This window comes from Salvia splendens, chromosome 6 (genome assembly GCF_004379255.2).
Source record: "Salvia splendens isolate huo1 chromosome 6, SspV2, whole genome shotgun sequence".
NCBI lineage: Eukaryota > Viridiplantae > Streptophyta > Magnoliopsida > Lamiales > Lamiaceae > Salvia > Salvia splendens.
In genome coordinates, this window is record NC_056037.1 from 2,020,839 (window position 1) to 2,042,686 (window position 21,848).

Genomic DNA, 21,848 nt, shown 5'->3' on the forward strand with positions numbered 1-21,848 from the left:
TCTCAACGGAAAAAATCTATTTTTGTTCTTGCATGCTAATAGAATTCCATTTTAATGAAGGGCTTTAGTTTTATTCCGACTCAGGGAGTGACTCATAACCGTTATGCGTCTTTATTAATGAAACGTATTACAGTTGTGCGTCTTTAACCAATGACGCACAAATATTATGCTTCTTTGTGTAATGACGCACAAACGTTTGGCGTCTTTTAATGACGCACAACTCTTTTGCGTCGTTATTTAATGACGCACAATTCTTATGCGTCTTTGTAGAATGACGCATAACGGTTATGCATCTTCTAGTCGGGTTGTAAGGGGGCAGAACGCTCACAACAACAGAAGCAGCGGAGCACGCAGCAGCAGCGATTTTCAACCGATTCCGGCCGTTTTCCGACGGATTTCAACCGTTTCCAAACATATTTCGGTAATTGTCCTTCAATTTGGAATATAGTCGGTGAGTCTCCTCTAGCTAAGAACTGTTGAACTGGTGTTTTTCGCTGCCAAGCAAATAGTTCACACAGTTGGCTTACTTTGTAGGAGTGGATTTGATAAGTGGTGTCTCATGTCAAGCTCCTTATGAATGGGTTGCCAAAACAGGCTCACAATGGGAGTTTAATTCTGATGGAAGAAACAAAGAGACGTTTCATGTTTGTATTGTTTACCATGTGTAATTACTCAAGTGGTGTCTCATGTCAAGCTCCTTCAACATGGCCAGCATCCGAGACCCTAAAGATGAAGCCAGATGGTGTGTTTCTCAGCAATGGTCCAGGAGACCCCTCAGCAGTTCCTTACGCTGTTGAAACTGTCAAGGAAATAATCGGAAAGTTGCCGTTTTTGGCATCTGTATAAATTTAATTTATCGATCGAAATCGTCGGACATCACACGAAATCGCCTTCACCCGAGAGAGGAATTGAAAGTGTTTTCTGCTCCGTTTTTGGCATCTGTATAAATTTAATTTATCGATCGAAATCGTCGGACATCACACGAAATCGCCTTCACCCGAGAGAGGAATTGAAAGTGTTTTCTGCTTATGTGCGCTGCTTCTGCCTTCTGTTAAAACCCGACGGACGAAAAGATGCATAAGGGTTATGCGTCATTCCGTATAGACGCATAAGGGTTATGCGTCTTTAAAAACGCATAAGGGTTGTGCGTCATTACGTAAAGACGTATGATGGTTATGCGTCACTCCAGAATAAAACTAAACTCCTTCATTAAATTGAATTTTATTAGAACAAAAATAGAAAGGGCTCAAACCCCTAATTCCGAATTCCCAATTCCCAATTCCCAATTCATCGGGAAACGAACAATCATGGATCACATAGCTGCAGCAGAAGAGGCAATGATGAACGAGAGGCTGAGACGGAAGCTCAACGAGGTCAACACCGCCGCCCAGCAGCATCTCGCCGCCGTCCAGGACCACATAAATTTCACCCTCCAGGTTTTCCCCCTTTCCTATTCCTACAATCATATCCAATTTTAATCAATTGATTTTTGAATTTGCTTCGTGCGATGTGGCTCTGCAGCAATCGTACTTCAAGTGCGCGTACGAGTGCTTCGATAGGAGGATGAAGCAGGAGGAGATAAGCAACTGCGTGGAGCATTGCAGCGTGCCCGTGCTCAAGGCGCAAAATCTCGTCGAAAGCGAAATGGCTAAGTTTCAAGTACATGTTCCTCCCCCCTTCATTTTTCATCTATCTGGTTTAGCTATTTCTCTCGATGATTGAAGTTGATTAGAGTGGTTCAGTTATGATGCATTTGATACATTGTGTAATGTTTCACTGTGAAATGAACTCCTTAAGCTATGTGATTTCCTTTTGTGAACAAGACTCTAGATTTATGCCATTCACTTCTCAAGATTTTGTTTTGAAAATGTTCTTATTTAGAGGTGTTTATGCCATCCAATGCTAGCTAACTTCAGAGATCCTCAAGTTAGATTCATCCACCAAGACTGTAAAACATTTGCCCTTGTTTTGTGCCTATGATCGTTTTTTAAATCTAAATGTATGGTACTTCCAGCCTATGAAGATTGATTATTGTGCATTGTTGTTTCACCAATTTTCTTCTCACAAAAAGTTACACAAATAAGCCTAAAGCCTTTACACACCTATTACTACTAGAACTTGAGAACTTTATAAGTCAAGTTTTGAAGAGAACTTCAAGAAAGTAATTAGGAAGTATTGAAAGTTGTACACTTCTTTAATGTTAGCTGAAAGTCATTACACAAATTATTGTATGATATCAGTAACACGAACCACAATATCAAGTTGATTTAGCTAACATGAAAGTTTGTCGATTCGTATTCTTTAAATCTATTGCTGTTTGTATCTGGCCATTGGTAAAGTTGGGTTATATGCCTTGTATGAATGGTCATGCTTGGTTGGGTTCGTTAGAACTCATTCTGAAGTATCTTCAAGAAAATGATTATATATACGATGGCCTGATTGTGATTTGTTGTTGTTGGTCCTTGCAGGAACGATTGAGCAGGTCTCTGGCAGTCTGCCAAGATAAATATGAGGCAGCCAAGCTTCAAACAAACAACAGCAGCGCTGCCCTTGGCGATTTGGAGTCATGCGTGGACCTTTCTGTTAAAGAAAGCATTGATCTGATCCCTCACGTTGCTGGAAAACTCAAAGCGCATCTGTCAATGGATAATTAGAAGCTTCTTTTTTTCTCTTTTGCCTTAATAGATGGGATGATCAATATTTGATCTGTATTAACATTCACAATGAAGCTGCTAGCTACCATGAGAGGAAATACCATAAAAGTTTTTTTCTAAAGAGTTTCATTTTATGAAGTGTTGTTACACGTTTGCTTCCCATGAATACTTTCATTCCAAAAATGATGTTAAAAGCGTGTGCAATGGCAGCTTAAAATGCTTTCATTTCTAAAATGCAAATGGATTTAGGTGGTCGAATGTTCAGAACTCACATAGATTTTCGTAATATATTATTCCTTTCGTCGCAAAAAAGATGCGTCAGGCTCTCAACTACTGTTCTTTAGTTCAACAAAGACTATATAAATTCAGACTTTATTTAAATATTAAGAAACTGAGGGCTGCAACAACATTCACCTAATTATACATAAAGATATAATCCTGCAAGCTTATTCCTCGTTTCTATGCTTCTGGCCTTCAAACTTGTCAATAGCCACCTGAAGTTCATCAGTACCACCGACTGCTCTCATCGTGTAGAAATACACCCCAAAGACAAACGCTGTCAGACCTCCAGCAACAACCGCATTCTTGGTTTTTGGTGCAAGCGCATGAAATACTGGAATCCCCGACATCTCAAAATGAACAGCTCTAGGCAATGCTCCCTGTTGCAAGCTAAACAAACAAAGGCTTAATTAACTGCTAACTGACATACAGGCTTCAACTATCAATAATTCAATATGAAAACAAACATTCATGCCCAGCACAATTATAACATACTACTGTTTAGCAACTCAAATTTTGTCTTGCACAACACATGTAGAAGTAGAACTGACACTAGAACATGGACACAACCAGCTTCCTAACTCGGAAAATTATTGAAGTTCTATATCTGCCAATCCTCAAAGGAAGCACACTATGATGAAAACAAAGGAGGCACTATTTATGTTCTATATCTGTCAATCTTCAAAGGAGGCACCTTTTTAAATTCTAACACTGTTCTACCATTTTCCTTTGCAATTGCATAGATTGATAGATTGAACTATCGTATTTTTCACTAAAGGGTTCCTAAATTTCGTATTTTTCACTACATATTAGGTTGCCCCAATTGTTAGATTGAACTACTACCCCATTTTCCTTTGCAATTGCATAGATCTCTCTACTCTCATACCAAACTGTAAAACATTTCCTGGATTCAACAAAAACATAGGCAAAAACAGTAATTTAAGATAAAATCAAACAACTCATCATGAAATTCCGTTCAATACTCCAACAATATCATTCTCAATAATCATCCAATTCAAACATTGAATTGAAAAGTAAACGAATCAGATAATAAAGAGAGATGCCGCACCTGATCTCAAACCCTACAGCTTGTTTGCACAGTTTCTACGGAAATTGCAATACTGAAACCGAAGTCGGTTTACGGTTTATATGAAAATGGGCCGTCATTGGGCTCGACCAAGTACAGATACAGATAGATCTATTAAGGGTATCCACAGTGGTGATAGCCCAGCAATAGCCCAGCCATAGCTGAGCCACAAACTCCTCCTGCCATATCATCAATACTAAAAATCCTCCTGCCACATCAGAAATAGCCCAACCATAGCCTAGCCATATCATAAATAGCCCAGCCACATCAATAGCCACATCACTAATAACACAATATACGGAATTTAATTTACGAGACATATACGAGAAACATTAATAATACTATTTTAATTTTAAAAAAAGTACAATAAATTAAAAAAGTACAATAAATTTAAAAAAGTACTAAAATTTTTAAAAAGTACATTAATAATAAAAATTACATTAAAAAAAAGTACATTTTACAAAATTACATAAATTAAAAAAACTAACTCCGAGCAGTCCTCCGCGCCCATAACTCTTCAATTAAATCCTTTTGGAGTCGAATATGAGCTTCCGTTTGGCGCATGTCGGCATGTGCTTGGAGGAGGCCGGCTTCATCGTGAGGTACCCCACTCCGTGCGTTGGGGACGGCCACGCCGTGGCTTGGACCGGCTTCATTAGTGATGTGGCTATTGATGTGGAGGTACCGCCGGCTGCAAGGCTCTTTGCATCCATTGGTCTATCCCGCGGTTGGTATATGCCTCAAACGCTTCGGCCATTCGACGTTCGTACTCCTCAGCGTCCCCCCCACTACCTCCACTACCATCTCCCGCGTTACTAATTTCTCGGTGTTGATCTTGTATAGAAATTAAGATAGAGAGAGTACTCGTTAATACAAGTGGTGTGAATGAAAATGAAGTGCAAATCGCGTATATATACTGTCTCGAAATTTTTTTTTAAAAAAAACAAAAAAATCGCTGGGCGATGCGCTGGGCGATCCCAACGCTGCAATGGCGTCGAGCGGATCGCCCAGCGCCCGTTGACCGCCTAGCGCTAGGCGATTTTTAATTCCGAAAAACCGCTCGGCGGTTTTCGAAAGCTGCAATGGTTCGCCTAGCGACCGCCTAGCGCCGGCGCTCGGCTAGGCGGTGCGCTAGGCGCCATTGTGGATAGCCTAAGAGCATCTCCAGTGGTTGCCCGTCCCACTCGGACATCCACTAGGACTTCCCAAAAATACATTCTGCCACGTCACTAGAACTTCCCATCTCACTGCCACGTCACTAGGACTTCCCCTGCATAATCCGCCCTTCCCATCGCCCTTCCCACTAGGACTTCTCGCAATATAATAAATCAAAATTATTTAACGGAATTATAATTTTGACACGGAATACGGGAAAATTATGTAATACATAGATGTCCGACTCGGACATACGGAAAAATTACATAATAAAAGGAAAAATTACATAATAAAAGGGAAAAAAGAAAAAAAATACATAGTCCCTGCTACTCGGACGTCCGACCCCCCCCCCCCCCCCACACACACACACAATGGCGCCCGTCGCCGACGTCCGAGCCGGACGTCCGCCGCTGGAGATGCTCTAATTGTGTATTTATATTTTATACTATGAAAATAATAATTTGGACAAATTGTTTCGTCGATTTGTAATCAGCCCGCAACTTTAAAAATTAGTCAGAAAGGACATTAATTTGAATTTATTATCATCAATTATTCCACGACAAAAAATTTAGTTATCTTAGTGTGATATTGTTGATATTTGTCAATCAAACAATATCGCTTTCTTTGTAAATAGATCGAATATACAAATTTACTAAAAATATTATTGTGTGACAATTTAAAACAAATCCAAAAAAAATGAGCTGTTTTTTGAAAATTGCAAAATGGACTAAATTTTGACTAAAATGGAGTAATTCTTATTGCAAGCTTAATCTTTACTTTTATGTGTTTTGTAATTTATTTTAAAATGTTATGTTTTGCATTCCAAGTAAAAAAAGACTTCTGTTTGTTTGAATAAAAATATAATACCAAATTAACTATGGAAACCGAACACAAACCCAATGGAAATATTCAGTTTGGTTTGAGATTGGATTAAACAGAATTTTGTTAAACAAATCCCAAATCTCAATTCAACAAAAAAATACTACTAGTAACTATCCTTCCGTCTAAAAAGAAAACAAACACATTGTAACCCATTGCAGTTTGTTTGGTTTCAGTTCGATTTTTCTGTTTGATTCTGTTTCCGCTCATCCCTATTTTTTGAGCCGTTTTTTGTACTTAAAAAAAGGTTAATTTTTTAGAATTAGCTACTTCCTCCGTCCCAGTTTAAGAGTGCAATTTAGTTAGGGCACAAGTTTTAAGAAATTGTTGGATTATGTAATAATTGAAGTGACATAATGGTTGTTAGAGCACGTAACAATTAAAGTGAGATAGTGGAAAGTGAAACCCTTTTAACTTTTTGTATGTAAAATGTGTTTCTTTGTTTTATTTATTTTTATGAAAATAATGACATTTGAGTGTAAATTTCATCAACAATGAGGTTAAATTTTATGTCCAAATATAATAAGTTCTAAATGGGACTTCTAAGCTGGGACGGACGGAAATGGCAAAACAAGACTCTTAAACTGGGACGGATGGAGGGAGTAGTTATTATGGGATGGAAAAAAGTTCCGACATGCGGAGACAAGAGTTTGCTAAAACATTCACAGTCGAATCATAGACTACATGCTATTGTTACATCGCTACGACAAAAACTCACCCTTCTCAGATGTCGTCATAAAATGGGGTGCAAAATCCACCAATCAACACTCTTATTAAATAAGTTATTTAACTCTACTGGAACAAATTTCATGCTTCAGGCTGCATCTTCTCACATTCTTCTCTTATGGACTGGAAAAGAACCGTCGATAAGTATCTCTCACCGAAGCTAGGAAACACCACCTACAACACATCATTTCAGTTTAGGATACAAAGAAGCAATACCGGTTTTGTATTTTTATTTCATCGATACACCTAGGTGGATAAATGTTGTAAGAATAGGGCAGCTTGTGCATCTAACTTCGGTCAAATTCAATAGGAATAGAACAGCATCGTGACAAACATATGATGTCATCAAACGTGAAGTAAGTTCAATATATCTGCGTATCAATATATTACCGCTATAAGCTTTCCTGCATTCTCAGGTCTCTTTCCAACTCTGATAGCAGCAGCAGCTGCGGCTCCAGAAGAAATACCCACCTGGACACAGAGTTCCAAAAGATACATGGACTTAGAATAGTGTTTCAAGCAAATATTCATTCAATGATGACAAGCTCGTGGAACGACTACATTTCAATATTTAAAGTGAAAATGTTCCTTGAAAGTGAAAAATCACGAGATGTCACAGACTAACATACAATTTATAGGTGCTTTGCTTGCATTAAAATATATATCAAACTCTAATTTATTCAACAATTCATGTTATAAGGTTACTGATACAGCATAAAACTCATTTAAAAGCAGCAAATACCCACACAACCTTGACACTTCATGGAGAAAAATAACAACAATCAAACAAAAGCCCTATACAAACTTCTCGTATCAATACTTTTTTGGGTTGTTATAGGTGAACATATCCGATACCCAATCCTTTCATTGCAACAAAAAGTAATCGGGTTAATCATAAGAGCTGAGATAACATGCAATGACTGCAGATGTTATATATAGCAGATGAGCAAGTAGTTAAGCATGATGACACATATAGATATATTTGATTTAACAAAATAACCATAAAATGAACTAACCAGCAGGCCCTCTTGGAGAGCTAATTGCTTTGCAGTTTCCACAGCTTCATCACTTGATATCTGACAAGGATTTAATCATTCAGCAAAAAAAGAAAAGGCTTACTAATCAAGTATGTATATTTATTGAAATCTTGGAAAATACTATTTTGAACAGCTCAAGTTAAGTTAATAAACATTCATAAAATATACTATGTGTCAGGAAAAGCAGGTAGTATGAATTTTGAGAATCAGGCTTAAAGCTGCAGCCAGTTGCACATAGATAAATAGATAGCTTGCAGAATGAAGGGTAAGTACTATCCTATCAATGGCAAATTAATATGTAGTCAATAAGATAAAACCAGACCTCTATAACTTCATCCATCACATCTTGATCTAAATTCTTCGGAATAAAACCTGCTCCAATTCCTTGAATTTTGTGAGGTCCTGCAGTTTCAAATTGAAAATACCAAAACCGTACACTAATTTAACCAGGAAAAGTAACTTAGCAAAGACCATAATGGGCTGCACTCATACCAGGCTTTCCACCAGACAGTATGTTGCTTTCAGTAGGCTCCACACCAATAACCTGAAGCCAACAAGGAATTTAAATGATATGGACGGGGAACTAAGCCGGCCATTGTCTATATTAGACTGGTATACATGCCATTTTACTGGAGCAATTGTAATTACATAGATTTCATTGAAGAAAATGAATTACCTTGACGTTAGGGTTGTATTTTTTGAGATAACGGCCAACTCCTGTAATGGTTCCACCAGTGCCAATGCCCGCAACAAGAATATCCACCTTACCCTTTGTATCTTCCCAGATCTCAGGGCCAGTGGTTTCAAAGTGAATCTGTGGGGTCAATGCAATTAGAATTTTAGAATCCTCATGATCTCATCTATGACTCCAGTTCCATTTCTATTCACTTCAGTGCCAGTAAAAGTGCAGCACACCAAAGGCTACTCCTAAATTCAGATTGTGGATCACATGGTGCAACCATAAAGAATGAATGACGAATTAGATGCAAAACATGGTATTATTGTGTACTGGGTGACAAGGATTGGTAAGGCCAGGGTTCACAAACTAAGAAACTATTCTATAATTTCATTTAAAAAGAAGAAATATTATAAATCTAGTTGGAACATTAGTAGGAACCTTGGGATTTGCAGGGTTATCAAACTGTTGAAGCATGTATGCATTTGGGGTGTTTTTTACTATCTCTTCAGCCTTTTGAACAGCTCCTTTCATGCCTTTAGCTGCATCAGTTAAAACTAGCTCAGCTCCAAATGCTTTCAAGAGAACCCTTCTCTCAAGACTCATGGATGCCGGCATTGTCAAGATGAGCTTGTATCCTTTTGAAGCGGCAATAAATGCAAGGCCTATTCCCGTATTTCCACTGGTAGGTTCAACCAATACACTCTACAAAATAGCCAAATTTCACCAATTAGAACGCAGTACATCCAACACAAACAATATCACCATGTGGGGAAGTAATACTATTAACAACTAACAAGTGTGTCACACATGATCACTTATAGAAGCCAAACCAAGATCATCCTCATATTAGGCATGTAACACCAAACCAGAAAATAAAACAAAGAAACCAGCTGTTGGAAAATTGTGTGCACTCAACAGTTGTGATTCTCCATCTTACCTTTCCTGGAGTAATAAGACCTTTCTGCTCAGCATCAGTAACCATACTGAGTCCTATCCTGAAAGAAAGACATTACCATAAATAATAAGCCTAACATGAGAACATGTCAAGATTAACTTTTGAATAATTTTGATGGCTGCTAAATTGGAATATTTATTGAATAATGAGTCAAAAGGCAAAAAACATGTTCATTTATGCTCAATGATGATATATCTGCTAATGCCACAAATACATAAGACTGCGTGATGATAAAAATAAGCTCTCACCTGTCCTTGACACTGCAACATGGTTCCATAATTTCAAGCTTTGCAGCTACATTTGCAACGCAGCCTTTTACAACATTGTTCAAGTAAACCATTGGTGTATTTCCAATGAGCTGTTAGAAGGTAACAAACATTGAGAAAAAAAATTAACAGATAACTACAAAGCACAGCTATAAAAAATGACACGTATATAAGATGTACTACCAGAGACATAATGCTGCATCAATGCACCCAATAACCGAAAGCATGTATGACATTCATTAACTATGATCTTCAAGTTATTTGAGAAGCAATTCAACAAAGGTACAGCAATAATTACACTTCCCCTTTCAATATGTATCAAGTCATGTTAAATTTGCTAAATTATAAGCTGATCTGATGACCAATTTAGAGAATAACTGCACATGAATGTCCCACACATACAAAAAACTAAGCTTACACACGACAAAAGCCTCTCTATGTATAGACACTTCCACTTCCTTCCATGATTAAGTTCAATGGTTCAGGATGAATCATCACAACATTGAAATGAACAAGGATTCACGAATCTCCATAGGCAACAAGCAATAACACTCTAATTAACAGAAAATATTACTTTGATATTCCATTCCAATAACACTCTCCTCTTTAAGAGCATTCACAATAACACTCGCTAAGTACATTTCACTAATAAAAGCACACGGTTTCCATTTTTATGGAGTAATAATCTAAAACTTTCAACTTCGCGACCAATTTCATATTGCATCTAACAAAATCATCGAATCCGAATCCAAACACACAATAGTCAATCAACATATCCCATAAAAATTAGAACAACAGAGTGACCTGAGTAACATCTTCAGCGATGTTGAGTCCTTCAATCTCCGTCTCCGCCTCCAGAGAAATTGCTTTACACACAATTCTATTAGCACTGACGCTAATTTTTCTACTCAAATCGCCCCCGGTGGAAATCCTGGCGCTGTTGCCGACCTTCGGCGCGCCGATGCGACAGCGTTTGGCGGCGAATAACGCCGGCGAACGGCTGTCTGACGACTTGTTGACGGTGCACAGAGAAGTGAGCGGCTTGTTCACGAGCGACGCCATTGGATACCTCTTCTGAAGCTTGTGTATTGTGTGTAACTGTGTGTCTAGATACAGAGACGATGGATGAGAAGAAGCCATTTATTATCCTTTCGAGCTAACGAAATACTATTCCTTGGGGGTCGCATACGACGACGTTTTGTCCGATTTAATTTATAGGTCGAATTTTAAATTCTCGTTATTAATCTGAATTTTAGGTAATTGTTTAGCTATAGGTCAACAATAATAATGTAAAGTTTAGGTTAATTATTGATCATTCTCGTTGAGTATTTGATAATTTTTGGAAGAGACGTGACAATGTTCATTTTTCGTTCTTTCCTAATAAAATTCATTTTCGTGTTCACTCAACATTCTAGTATTATATTAAAATCTTTACTTTAACATGATAAAAAAAATCTCATGTATCAAACAAAACATATTATAAAACTTGATACAAACCTATAACTATACTCGAAATTGTATAGTAGCATTACACAAAATCTCCGTCTTGAAATGGTCAACAATGCATAGACGTAATGCGAATAAATATTGTTATAAAACAATCGAAAATTAGCCACAAACCGGATGACATTGTTGTTATGGTCGGATCTAATTAAATATTTTTCCAAAATTTGGAATAATTAAACAGTTAGATGATATTGAATTGTTAATGGCAACTAAACTTGGTTTTTGACATTGTGTTCATTATATTCATAAGTTAGAAATCAAAATACATGCCTTAAATTTGGCAAAATAACATCATAATCAAATTGACAAGAGCTCGATTTCCAAATAAAAATCCAATTGACATACATCATTGACAAAATCTGAAAAAGGAGTGGATAACAACTCAATTGATGGCCAATATTAACCACTATCGTGACCAAGAAAAAAAAAACAGAAAATGATATTTTGGGATATGTCCAAGAATTAGTGAAGGACTACCACAAGCTTGGATTTTTTTTCTTACTTCGTACCAAAGCACTTAATACAAAGTACTTTTTTGGGGGGTTACACAATTTCCCAATATATACTATAGTACTGTACTAGAATAATTTTTTTTACTGTTTTTACACTAAGTTAAACCTTTTCAAAAAAGTATTGCTTGGAAAATATTTATTGCTACAATAAGTAATTATAGTATGTTGTTGCCAAAATTTATTTGCTACTTATAGCTCGAAATACAAGCATTTAATATAGAATAGTCTTGAGCGGCTATTGTATTAATAGAGAAGCGGTTACCCGACTACGTGATTGTTTGGGCGCTGCGCTCACATGTTACAACTATCGCACTCTTGCTAATATAGATGAATTGGAATGAAGCAGGGATACAACAATAAGTGCCAACAATATAGTTATAAATCAAAATCTCAAATACTCAGTGATCCCGAAATAATTGTAAATGACTGATATTTCAGACATGGAATCAACTGGTAGAATGCAACCATCACTCTAGAGGTCATGTTTAAGCAACGAACAGAGATTGGAGAAGTTTTTCGAGATAATTACATCTATACACAACTAGGGCTGGGGAAAAATACCGAAATACCGGCCTTATCGTACCGAAAAATATCGAAAATACCGAATTTTTGGTATACCGTGACTTTCGGTACGGTATGATATCTTACCGAAAAATTTCGGAAAGGTAACGGTATGGATTTTCAAATACCGCGGTATACCGCTGCATACCGAAATTCGGTATATACCGTAAATTAAGGTATATACCGTAAACTAAGGTATATACCAAAAAATATAAACACAATTATATATAAAATATATTTTATATATTTTTAAATTATAAAATCTATTGTGAAATATAAATATAATTATGAATAAATTATATTTAATTTATTTTTAAAATTATAAAATATAAAGAATATTCTAAAAACTCTAATTTTCTATTTTAATTGATGTTGAAAGTCAGGTATACCGAACTTCCGTATGGTATACCGAAAATGAGGTACGGTATCGGTATGGAAATTCGTCATACCGAAAATAAGGTATATCGAAGTTCGGTATACCGAAAACTTTGGTAAGGTAAAGGTATGATTTTTTCGCATACCGTATTTACGGTAAGGTATACGGTATGGTGGTTTCGGTAAGGTATACCGTACCTACCCACCCCTATACACAACAGTAACAAAACATCAAGTTGTGTTTGAGAGTGTGATCGAGACCATCTTGCCAATATGTCTAAGCGAATGTCGCTAAACTTCTAGCCAAGGTAAATCTGAATTCTGAACTTGCAATTTCTAGATAATGCAATGCTGCTTAAGATGTTATTTGACAAATTTCAAGGACACTCACCAACGTAAATGCAAAAAAAAAATACTACTATACTTTAAAATTGTGATTATTTGGTAAAATGTCTCAAATGTTATATTGGCATTATTAGTAAAATAGGACAAAAAAATAAATCATCGACAGCTATTTTTACTAATTTATTGCTATTAACTATTTATAACCCCACCTAAATAACCTATTTGCGAGTCGATTCCATTTCCCCAAATTAAAAATAGAAAAAAAATGAAATTACAGCAATCTTAAAATATAGGGATAAATCCAAACAAAATTGAAGACGAAAACGAAAAACCATTCGATTCAGTGAGGCACTGAGATCTGTAAGAGGTTTTTTCTTCTCTGATTCATCGCCACCAAGATTCATCCACTGTTTTCACCATCTTCCTCACTAAATTACACTTTTTCCCCACTAAAAAGTTGTAGATCCTAAATCCACTGTTAGCTGCGAGAGTTCTAAATCGACTAGCAAGATTTTTTCAACTCTCTTCAGTTTTCCCCAACTCAAATCGACTGCCTTTACAGAGGCCCAGTTGAAGTTGCACCTCTAATTGTAGCATTCAGGTTCGATCTTTTCTCAAATTCTACTGATTTACTAATAGAACAATTTTCGACTCTGCGCGTTACGTGTTTGCTGTAATGTTTTGCGGCGTTTCTTCGCAATGCCGCCTGTAGCTGCTATTTTGGTGTATTAACCTGACAATGTTGATTATTGATGAAATTAATGGACTGTAATTCATTTGTAATGCCGATGTATTAATGAATTCTTACCATTTTCTAGGTTGGAATGGCTGTTGGAGTTGCAGCATCAGCTATTCTGTCCGGAAAAGTGATTTTTTGTCGCTTATCAATGGAATGAATGAGAGAATCTTCAGAAGATCTAGCATCTTGTTCAGTCGATTTGTTGTAAAGTAACTAGTTTTTAGTTAAATTTAGTAGTGACAAATTTAAAGTCGTGATATTCGGGGCATGAGTGCATAGATTGGAAGGGAACAAATTAGGCAAAATGATCAGCAAACACATTCTGCTGACCTACCTGTATCTCTTAGTGTATATAACGCTATCCTCGGGAGTTATTCTGTATAACAAGGTATGTACTTCCTGCTTAATGGCCATGATATCACAGCCATAGTTTTGTATATTTGCACTGTGTATAGTTGGTACCCTTAACCATGTTAAACTTGAAGTTAGAGTTTAAGTGCTTTGCATATGTTTGGACTAAATGGCCATGATATGATACTGAATACGATTATAGTGAAATAAGTTTCGCTTATACTTCGTTTTCTACAAAAATGTTGCACAGTGCGCATTAATTTGTGGTTCGTGAACTCTGTGCTGTCCGTTGATATACTATAATGTTGAAATGGTTGCTATATATAATTAAAGAGGAAAGTGATCTTGTAACTAAGATACTCGAAAATAATCCACTTTTTGCATGTAGCAAAAAAGAGAGGAAAAAAAAGGAAAAGGTGTCAATGCTGCTGTGTTTTGTCTCTGTCTATTTACATGATAGAGCGCCAAGTCTCAACCCTCAAATGTTCCCAGACTCTTGTATATAATTGATAAATATTAAAAATATATGAATATGCTAAGCGTAGATGTTTAGTTATTTTGTTATATATGCACAAGGTATAAATTTTTTAACTAGTGTAACCATTATAGTTTCCATTAGTATACAAAATAGTTTGTTGTCGCTTTCTTTGATATTTATGACCTCACATTAACCCCCCTTTTACGTTTTCTTGTTTGCAGTGGGTTCTCTCGCCAAAGTATTTCAATTTCCCATTGCCGATAACTCTTACCATGATTCATATGGGCTTTTCGGGTTTTGTGGCATTCGTTCTGATCCGTGTTCTTAAGGTACATATTGTTTTGCTTCTTTTATGTTATAGTAATTCATTATTCTTGCTGTTCTCTTGCTACCATGAGTATCATTTGTGCACCTATGATAGTTTTTTTTATCATCCACTTAGAAGTTTATAGTCTGTAGTTTGAATTTTGATGTTCTAGGTTAGGTGTTATCTCTAGCCAATACTATACTTTAGATTCAAATTGAAATAAGGCACCACAGCTTTGTAGATAACTCTTGTTAGAGAAAATTATGTTTGAGTTTAATTTGTTGAAGTTTGTGCCACTGTTTTGTCTTCTATCCTTCGGTGGTTTCCTACTTCAGTTGTCATTTTGTAATCTCGTCTTATTTCCTTTGCCTTTTATATTCCTTCATTGGATATCATTTCCTCCCCCTTTTTCAGGTTGTATCTCCTGTGAAGATGACTTTTGAAATGTAAGAGATGTTCACCTCTTTCTTACTCACCTCATATAGCATCTAGTCTGATCATGTCTTTTGGTGTTTGCAGATATGCGACATGTGTGGTTCCTATCAGTGCATTCTTTGCGGCAAGTCTTTGGTATGTGATGATTCTTCCACAGATTAGAAGTTCCTTGCTCGCTTCACTGTTTTGTATTATATATCTGAGACTTGCTACCTTTTATGCAGTAATTGTGAATCACCTATTACTAGGAAATTGACTAGTGACTACTTAAGATTATCATGAGTTTGTCTGTGTTCTTTTATATACTGGAGTTTCACCTTGTTAAATATTACTATCAGTGCTAACAGCCTCTGCAAAAATGAAACAGGATGTTTACAACACCACATTTCTCTCAGTTTAGTACAAGTTGAATTTACTATGGTTAATGTCTTAATGATATACATGAAAATAAATGTCCAAGAGATTATAGTGTCACCTTTGTTTCTTATGATTAAGATTAAATGTTAAATACACCTTTGTTTCTTATCCTTAAGTTTATAGTTGTTCCCAGTAATTCCCATCACACTTATTTTAAGTCGATGCTTACAGATTAATCTTTCACAAACTAAATATAAACTGGGTAATAAAGATGCAGAGGCCTGAGATACAGGAACAGAATTTACAAAAAACCAAACATAAAATCTACTCATAGTTTTGCTTTGGCCTTTGTAAGGATAGGATTTAAGTATGAAAACCCTAACAGCTGTGGATTAGTGAGTGTTTGTGTTTGGTTATGTCAGACTATATTTTATATGCCATGTTATTTTCTATGTTTATTTAGGTGTATACTCTTGTACAGGTTTGGAAATACAGCCTACTTATTCATCTCTGTGGCCTTCATCCAGATGCTCAAAGCCTTGAGTATGTTTACCTATTTTCATTTGGCCTCCTCTATATCAATTGTCAGGCACAGGAAGATGACTGATTTTTTTTTTATCACTATACTTGATGGCAGTGCCAGTTGCCACTTTTCTCATGGCTGTTCTTTGTGGAACCGACAAATTAAGATGCGATTTATTTCTGAACATGCTGTTGGTCAGTTTTGGGGTTGTGATATCATCATATGGGGAAATCCATTTTAATGTAGTGGGCACGGTGTATCAAGTTACCGGAATATTTGCAGAAGCTCTTAGATTGGTTCTCACCCAAGTTCTACTTCAAAAGAAAGGCTTAACACTCAATCCTATCACAAGCTTGTATTACATTGCTCCATGCAGGTACACTTCTTCCAGTTATAAATTAAAATTTTGTATCTATTGCAGTTTTATATTCTTAAATTGAGAGAAATGCACATACGAAAGTGAAATTGTACCAACTTTGATGATCTGGGTTATGGCATCTCCAACTGAACATGCTATATGCCTGATATATCCTTTCCCCTTGTCTTTGCAGTTTTGTGTTCCTCTTTGTACCATGGTACCTCTTGGAGATGCCCGGGATTGAAGTATCACAGATCCGGTTCAATTTTTGGATATTCTTCTCAAATGCACTCTGTGCATTGGCTTTAAATTTCTCAATCTTCCTGGTAATTGGTAGAACCAGTGCTGTTACTATTCGAGTGGCTGGTGTTCTAAAAGACTGGATTCTTATTGCCCTTTCAACTGTCATTTTCCCGGAGTCAGCCATCACAAAGCTTAATATCATCGGTTATGCTGTTGGTACAAATCTAATTCCATGCTAAATTTGTATTTCTCTGAAAGTAGTCTGCTTGAAGACCATATTTTGAAGTTATCATTGTTTCTACAGCCCTTTGTGGTGTTGTCATGTACAATTACTTGAAGGCCAATGATGTTAGGTCATCCCAATCTCCCGGAGATGGTGAACGAACAGCAAAGGTAAAAATTCTTCTAAATTTAAAACAATTCTCACAATTTTCCAATGATTTCCACATCACTCCTAAATGACTATTTCGTCTTAGGGAGGAAAAATATTGAACTCTTGATAAACCAACAAAATTGTGTTCTGGTACAGGATCTGAGGTCTTCCAATATGTATGGTCTGGACGACAACTCCACAAACAATGGTATGGGATTAAAGAATGCAAGGAGTGGTTCTCATTTAGAGGTAGTGATAGATGAGGACGTCCCTTTTATACCTGCTTCGAAGGGTCTGTTGTCGAGGTCAAAACCCAGTTAGAGATAGATGCTGGGATTGAATTACAGTTGTTCCTTCTATTGTTGGTCTATTCTTGTAGCAGCTTTTTTTTTGCAGTGCATTGTTAATTCTTTACCTAGAGAGTATTATCATGGATGCTTAAAACACTTCTTAAGAGGGTTTGGAGTATGCAATGGAATAGCAGGCTGTTTGCATTGGTTCCCTTTTTCGCTTTATTCTCATCACAATATGCTGATGTATCATGGATATCAATAACAAAGTTACTATTAGAAAGATTGATGATAATCGAAAGATATGGCAAAAAAGAGTCTTATATAAAGGAGTAATTCACAAGATAACAACTTAACATATAAAATAACATATCACAAGCAACACAGTACTTTAAAAATCCCGAATCTAACTGAGCTAGCAACTAGAAATTGTTCAACTCACATCGAGATGATACATCAGAATCAACAGAAATAAGGCAAAGTGATTCTGATCATTGGCAAATTGATACAGGTTAAAAAGAGATCCGTAATTTGGCATGGCGTAACTAAATCTCTTCTACAAAACACCTACCCGCAGAAACCAAGACAGACAGTAATCCTACAATTAAGAGTTTCACTTCTCAACCATACAGGATGGACATTGGATAAGATAACTAAATTTCACCAAGATATATCTGCTTGTCGCTGCTGCAAGACCCGATTATAGGTTCATTGGGATGAAAGACGCATTCATTCACTGACCCAGTATGGCCAGGGAGCTTGTACAGTATGCGTCTTGAAGTAGTGTCCCATACGTATACCATGCAGTCGCTACTACCAGCAGTAACTTTGCTTCCATCAGGTGACCAGCTACACCTCAGCAGGTTCTTCTCAAAATTTTGTTGATGCCCTTCAAGAATCTTCACGCAGCGATTCTGAGGGGCATATGGCCGCATATCCCATATTCGAAGGGAGCAATCCATGCTGTTTGTTAGAAGGTAAGACCCATCTGGACTCAGCTGCATACCAGTAATCATATCATGATGTCCTTGAAGCTTCATAACAGGATCAGTTCTTCGTAAATCCCATACCTTGACATCATTGTCGATGCCACCGGTGTAAATCTTATCAGATGCATCAGAAAAACTGACTGCTGTGATCTGGTATTTGTCTGGGAAACTCTGAATGGAACCCCTTTGACGCATATCCCAAAGTTTGGCAGTTCCATCATCCGATCCGCTGACAATAAGAGGAGGGCCCCTCCGAGCAGGGCAACACGAGTTCACAACAAACAAGTGCCCAACCATCTTCTTAATCTGTTTACCAGTCTCAACATCCCATGCCCTTAAAGTTTTATCAGGGCTTGTTGATATTATCTGCGAACCATCAGTATTCCACTGGACATCCAAGACAGCATTCTTGTGCCCTCTCAAGACCATAAAGTTTTTGCAATCTCCGTGCACATTCCACAAAAAGATATCCCTGTCATGCGACCCAGATGCAATGACAGTCCCGGCAGGATTAAACTTCATTGAGTAGACTGCACTTTGATGCCCAGCCAGTAACATTATAGGTGCTTCTAAGCTCGATGTCCGCTGTTTCCCATTGGGACCAGCCCCAGGTGGGCCAAAGCTGTGTGTGAAAGTTGACAACTCTGTTGGCTTTGGACCAACCACAGAAAGAGCACTTTCGACTTGCATATTTGTTTATGTTCCACTCCTAGTAAGATACTGAATATGAAGACGATAGTCTTCAACTTTAGCTTTGCCTGAATATACAATTCATGATGCCACCAAGTCAGACAAGATATAGAATTAAACAATAGATTTCTCACTCTCAAAGCATTACATAGATTTACTCCTAATATGTATTCCTTCATAATCAAAATCGGCGCAGCCTTTTTACAACATTCAGATCAAATCCAGCAAAAGCTACATTCTTAAAAGAAATATCCACAACGTTTTGAGCACCAACTTCCGGACACCACCCAAGCATAAGCAAAATCATCAACATGAAAGAAAAGAGAGAGAGAGAGAGAGAGAGAGAGAGAGAGAGAGAGAGAGAGAGAGTATCGAACAAAAACAAATCTACTGAAAATAGTCCAAACTATCCAAATCAAGGACTTGCCGAATCTAGAACACGCAAAACTAAATCTCTAGTGGCAATCCATTACTTCAAACGCAAATCAGCCATAAAAAGTAAAGCAATACTTATAAAGAAAACAACCAACCACGACAAAAATGAAAATCGATCATCTAATTAAATGGGAAGACGCAGAGCAAAACTAGGCACATTACAATCGTGGGAAAATATGAATTATGCATCAAAGAGAAGCGCATAAACACTAAAATTATGCAATCGTAGAAACATTACCTTGGTTTAGGAGGTAGTTCCAAAACCCTAACCTAGGGCTCTTCAACAATGTACTGGAAGTCTGGAATAGCTGAGATTTGACAAGAAAAATGGAGGGGAAAGGAAATCTTATTGCTGGGCCTTTACTAATGGGCTAATTTGGGCCCATTCCTTTCTCTCTTGGGCTGAAACTTTCATTTCCTATGTCATAATTCAAATCATTAACAATTCAAAAATATAGTATAAAAATGCAATTCACCAAAACCTGTATTGAAAAGTTTACAAGTTTTTTTAAAATTACTCAACAAAATAGGTTCCTACTGTATTAAGAAGTTTACAAGTTCCTAAAAAATAAAACATATTTTTCAAAATTCCGAACTTTGATGTTTGCACATTCTCTAGATACTTTCACATTTTTTTTCAATTTAAGTTCAAGGACTTCCCACAAATTTTTTATAGATATCATGAATGAGCAAAACATGTGAATCTTTGTGTAGTTCACTCAATTTATAAATAATTATTTTACAAAAGTATGTTTCACATTTTGGATTCATATTTGAAGTTGATTCCTCTGCCTCTGCATGATTTATTGACCTCAGTGGAACCTCATATCACCAGGCTACTGGGGAGGATTACTCAGTCGAACCATCAGATACACGAAGACCATTACGCGCTCTGCTTGATGTTGTGTTTTTGGTGCTCTAAAGGTACTCAGCTATTCACTTATTTTTTTTCTCATGGTTGAATGCATCATGTTTCACATATTTGTCCTGTTTCTTAATGGACAACAGGTTGTAATATAGAGTTGAATGCTTTCTATGATGTATGCCTGCTATTACTGAGAGATGCATTTTTGCTTGACACTTAAAATCTTTTAGCTTTGCCTTCTCTACATGTAGCACCTATATTTCCTTTTCCCTGTATACTTGGTTGATTGTTTATTCCTCTTCGCTCGTCTCAGGTACATGTGCTGAATGCGGCTGCTGGGGTTGATGAAGATGACGATGAGGAAGACGACGAGTGAGCACTTGTAGGGATGGATGGATATAAAGTTTACTTGTATTTTAAAAAGATAGTGATTTCTAGTGTTCTATCTTTAATTCTTTATTGTCAATATTGAGAATTTTTTTTCCACATTTTTGTAGCTTTATTTGAGCATATTGTACTATTTCTGGTGGTTATAAGTTTTTGAATTTGTTTGAATTATTTCATTCAGTTTCCAGCAAATTGATAACAGAGAAGAAACACATGCACATGTTGTAAAGGGTCAAATTTCATTGAATTAGGTCCACAAGATTTAGGCCTCTTATCAAATAGCAACCAATGAAGTCTGTACACCTAGTTAATCAAAGGATGTAAAGGCCAACACTATCCACAAACTAAATTTCTTGATGCACATAAAAACATATACTCTTCAAAGTTCCAAATCCCCCCAAAAATAAAGCTAGGTAAAAATAACCATGAGCCATATAGGCATTGCCCCTATTACTCCCCATGCACCAAAATCCTCAATCTCCACAAGATTCTATGCTTGCAATGCTGCACTTCCTCATCAGAAAACATCAGTGCAAAGGAGGTTTGTGTCTGGTTTTCTTGATCACTACATTTTTTAAGACTCTTGATTATATTTTCTGAAGTAAGAATATGTGGAATGTAGGGATGTTGCAATGGGGCTGGCTGGTGTGTTGTTGGGACTGAGTGTTGGTGGTGGAAATGCATGGGGAGCCGCGAGAAGGCCGCCTCCTCCCCCGCCCGAGGAGAAGAAGGACCCAAATGTGACTGGTTTGGCAGCAAAGGTTCTTGCTAGCAAGAAGAGGAAAGAAGCCATGAAGGAAACCATTGCTAAGCTTAGAGATAAAGGAAAGGTCATACAAGAAACATCTCCATCTCAGTAGATGTGTGTTTTTACCAGAATTGGCTTTGAATAAGTTATGAATTCAATTGAACATGAATCATAATGTTCATTCATTTGCATTTTATGCTTTTCGATTGCGATTTTTCAACATTTCTGCTGATGAAAATGGTAGCATAAAATGTAAGGAGAAAA

At 36.8% G+C, this 21,848-nt stretch overlaps 5 protein-coding genes across 6 annotated transcripts; 3 read left to right on the plus strand and 2 right to left on the minus strand.

Moving 5' to 3' along the window:
* Window positions 1-884: 884 nt before the first annotated feature.
* On the plus strand, window positions 885-2,775 carry LOC121809697 (protein FAM136A-like). The gene is made up of 3 exons (XM_042210454.1): window positions 885-1,436; window positions 1,522-1,659; window positions 2,469-2,775. Exons 1-3 carry the CDS (start codon window positions 1,167-1,169, stop codon window positions 2,652-2,654), a joined length of 594 nt encoding a protein of 197 aa, XP_042066388.1. The 5' UTR covers window positions 885-1,166; the 3' UTR covers window positions 2,655-2,775.
* Window positions 2,776-6,633: 3,858 nt separating this feature from the next.
* On the minus strand, window positions 6,634-10,875 carry LOC121809637 (cysteine synthase, chloroplastic/chromoplastic-like). Of its 2 annotated transcripts, none has more exons than XM_042210364.1 (10): window positions 10,522-10,875; window positions 9,700-9,809; window positions 9,434-9,491; window positions 8,935-9,198; window positions 8,494-8,631; window positions 8,310-8,361; window positions 8,140-8,189; window positions 7,797-7,856; window positions 7,171-7,251; window positions 6,634-6,954 (listed from the first exon to the last, which is right to left on the minus strand). In XM_042210364.1, the coding sequence occupies exons 1-10, from the start codon at window positions 10,855-10,857 to the stop codon at window positions 6,862-6,864; spliced, it is 1,242 nt and encodes a 413-aa protein (XP_042066298.1). In that variant the 5' UTR covers window positions 10,858-10,875; the 3' UTR covers window positions 6,634-6,861. The 2 variants fall into 2 exon arrangements, with proteins under 2 accessions (XP_042066298.1, XP_042066297.1); XM_042210363.1 differs by having other exon boundaries at window positions 8,140-8,219; window positions 10,522-10,872.
* A 2,404-nt stretch (window positions 10,876-13,279) lies between these two features.
* LOC121806987 (probable sugar phosphate/phosphate translocator At1g48230) lies at window positions 13,280-17,682 on the plus strand. Its single transcript, XM_042207170.1, has 10 exons — window positions 13,280-13,617; window positions 13,835-14,143; window positions 14,806-14,913; window positions 15,306-15,337; window positions 15,411-15,461; window positions 16,165-16,226; window positions 16,321-16,582; window positions 16,758-17,023; window positions 17,112-17,200; window positions 17,337-17,682. Exons 2-10 carry the CDS (start codon window positions 14,060-14,062, stop codon window positions 17,499-17,501), a joined length of 1,119 nt encoding a protein of 372 aa, XP_042063104.1. The 5' UTR covers window positions 13,280-13,617; window positions 13,835-14,059; the 3' UTR covers window positions 17,502-17,682.
* A 260-nt stretch (window positions 17,683-17,942) lies between these two features.
* On the minus strand, window positions 17,943-19,904 carry LOC121809399 (U5 small nuclear ribonucleoprotein 40 kDa protein-like). The gene is made up of 2 exons (XM_042209994.1): window positions 19,823-19,904; window positions 17,943-19,217 (listed from the first exon to the last, which is right to left on the minus strand). The coding sequence occupies exon 2, from the start codon at window positions 19,147-19,149 to the stop codon at window positions 18,124-18,126; it is 1,026 nt and encodes a 341-aa protein (XP_042065928.1). The 5' UTR covers window positions 19,150-19,217; window positions 19,823-19,904; the 3' UTR covers window positions 17,943-18,123.
* Window positions 19,905-21,189: 1,285 nt separating this feature from the next.
* LOC121809400 lies at window positions 21,190-21,775 on the plus strand. Its single transcript, XM_042209995.1, has 2 exons — window positions 21,190-21,377; window positions 21,459-21,775. The coding sequence occupies exons 1-2, from the start codon at window positions 21,262-21,264 to the stop codon at window positions 21,694-21,696; spliced, it is 354 nt and encodes a 117-aa protein (XP_042065929.1). The 5' UTR covers window positions 21,190-21,261; the 3' UTR covers window positions 21,697-21,775.
* Window positions 21,776-21,848: the final 73 nt, after the last annotated feature.

Coding starts and splice junctions, on each gene's coding strand:
- LOC121809697 (XM_042210454.1), top strand. CDS start 1,167: ATGATGGTTATGCGTCACTCCAGAATAAAACTAAACTCCTTCATTAAA. Junction 1,437..1,521: donor ACATAAATTTCACCCTCCAG/GTTTTCCCCCTT, acceptor GTGGCTCTGCAG/CAATCGTACTTCAAGTGCGC. Junction 1,660..2,468: donor GCGAAATGGCTAAGTTTCAA/GTACATGTTCCT, acceptor TGGTCCTTGCAG/GAACGATTGAGCAGGTCTCT.
- LOC121809637 (XM_042210363.1), bottom strand. CDS start 10,857: ATGGCTTCTTCTCATCCATCGTCTCTGTATCTAGACACACAGTTACAC. Junction 9,199..9,433: donor GTCTTATTACTCCAGGAAAG/GTAAGATGGAGA, acceptor GCTATTTTGTAG/AGTGTATTGGTTGAACCTAC. Junction 8,220..8,309: donor ACTGTCTGGTGGAAAGCCTG/GTATGAGTGCAG, acceptor TTGAAACTGCAG/GACCTCACAAAATTCAAGGA.
- LOC121806987 (XM_042207170.1), top strand. CDS start 14,060: ATGATCAGCAAACACATTCTGCTGACCTACCTGTATCTCTTAGTGTAT. Junction 16,227..16,320: donor CCAGATGCTCAAAGCCTTGA/GTATGTTTACCT, acceptor ACTTGATGGCAG/TGCCAGTTGCCACTTTTCTC. Junction 17,201..17,336: donor ATGGTGAACGAACAGCAAAG/GTAAAAATTCTT, acceptor GTTCTGGTACAG/GATCTGAGGTCTTCCAATAT.
- LOC121809399 (XM_042209994.1), bottom strand. CDS start 19,149: ATGCAAGTCGAAAGTGCTCTTTCTGTGGTTGGTCCAAAGCCAACAGAG.
- LOC121809400 (XM_042209995.1), top strand. CDS start 21,262: ATGAGCCATATAGGCATTGCCCCTATTACTCCCCATGCACCAAAATCC. Junction 21,378..21,458: donor AAAACATCAGTGCAAAGGAG/GTTTGTGTCTGG, acceptor TGTGGAATGTAG/GGATGTTGCAATGGGGCTGG.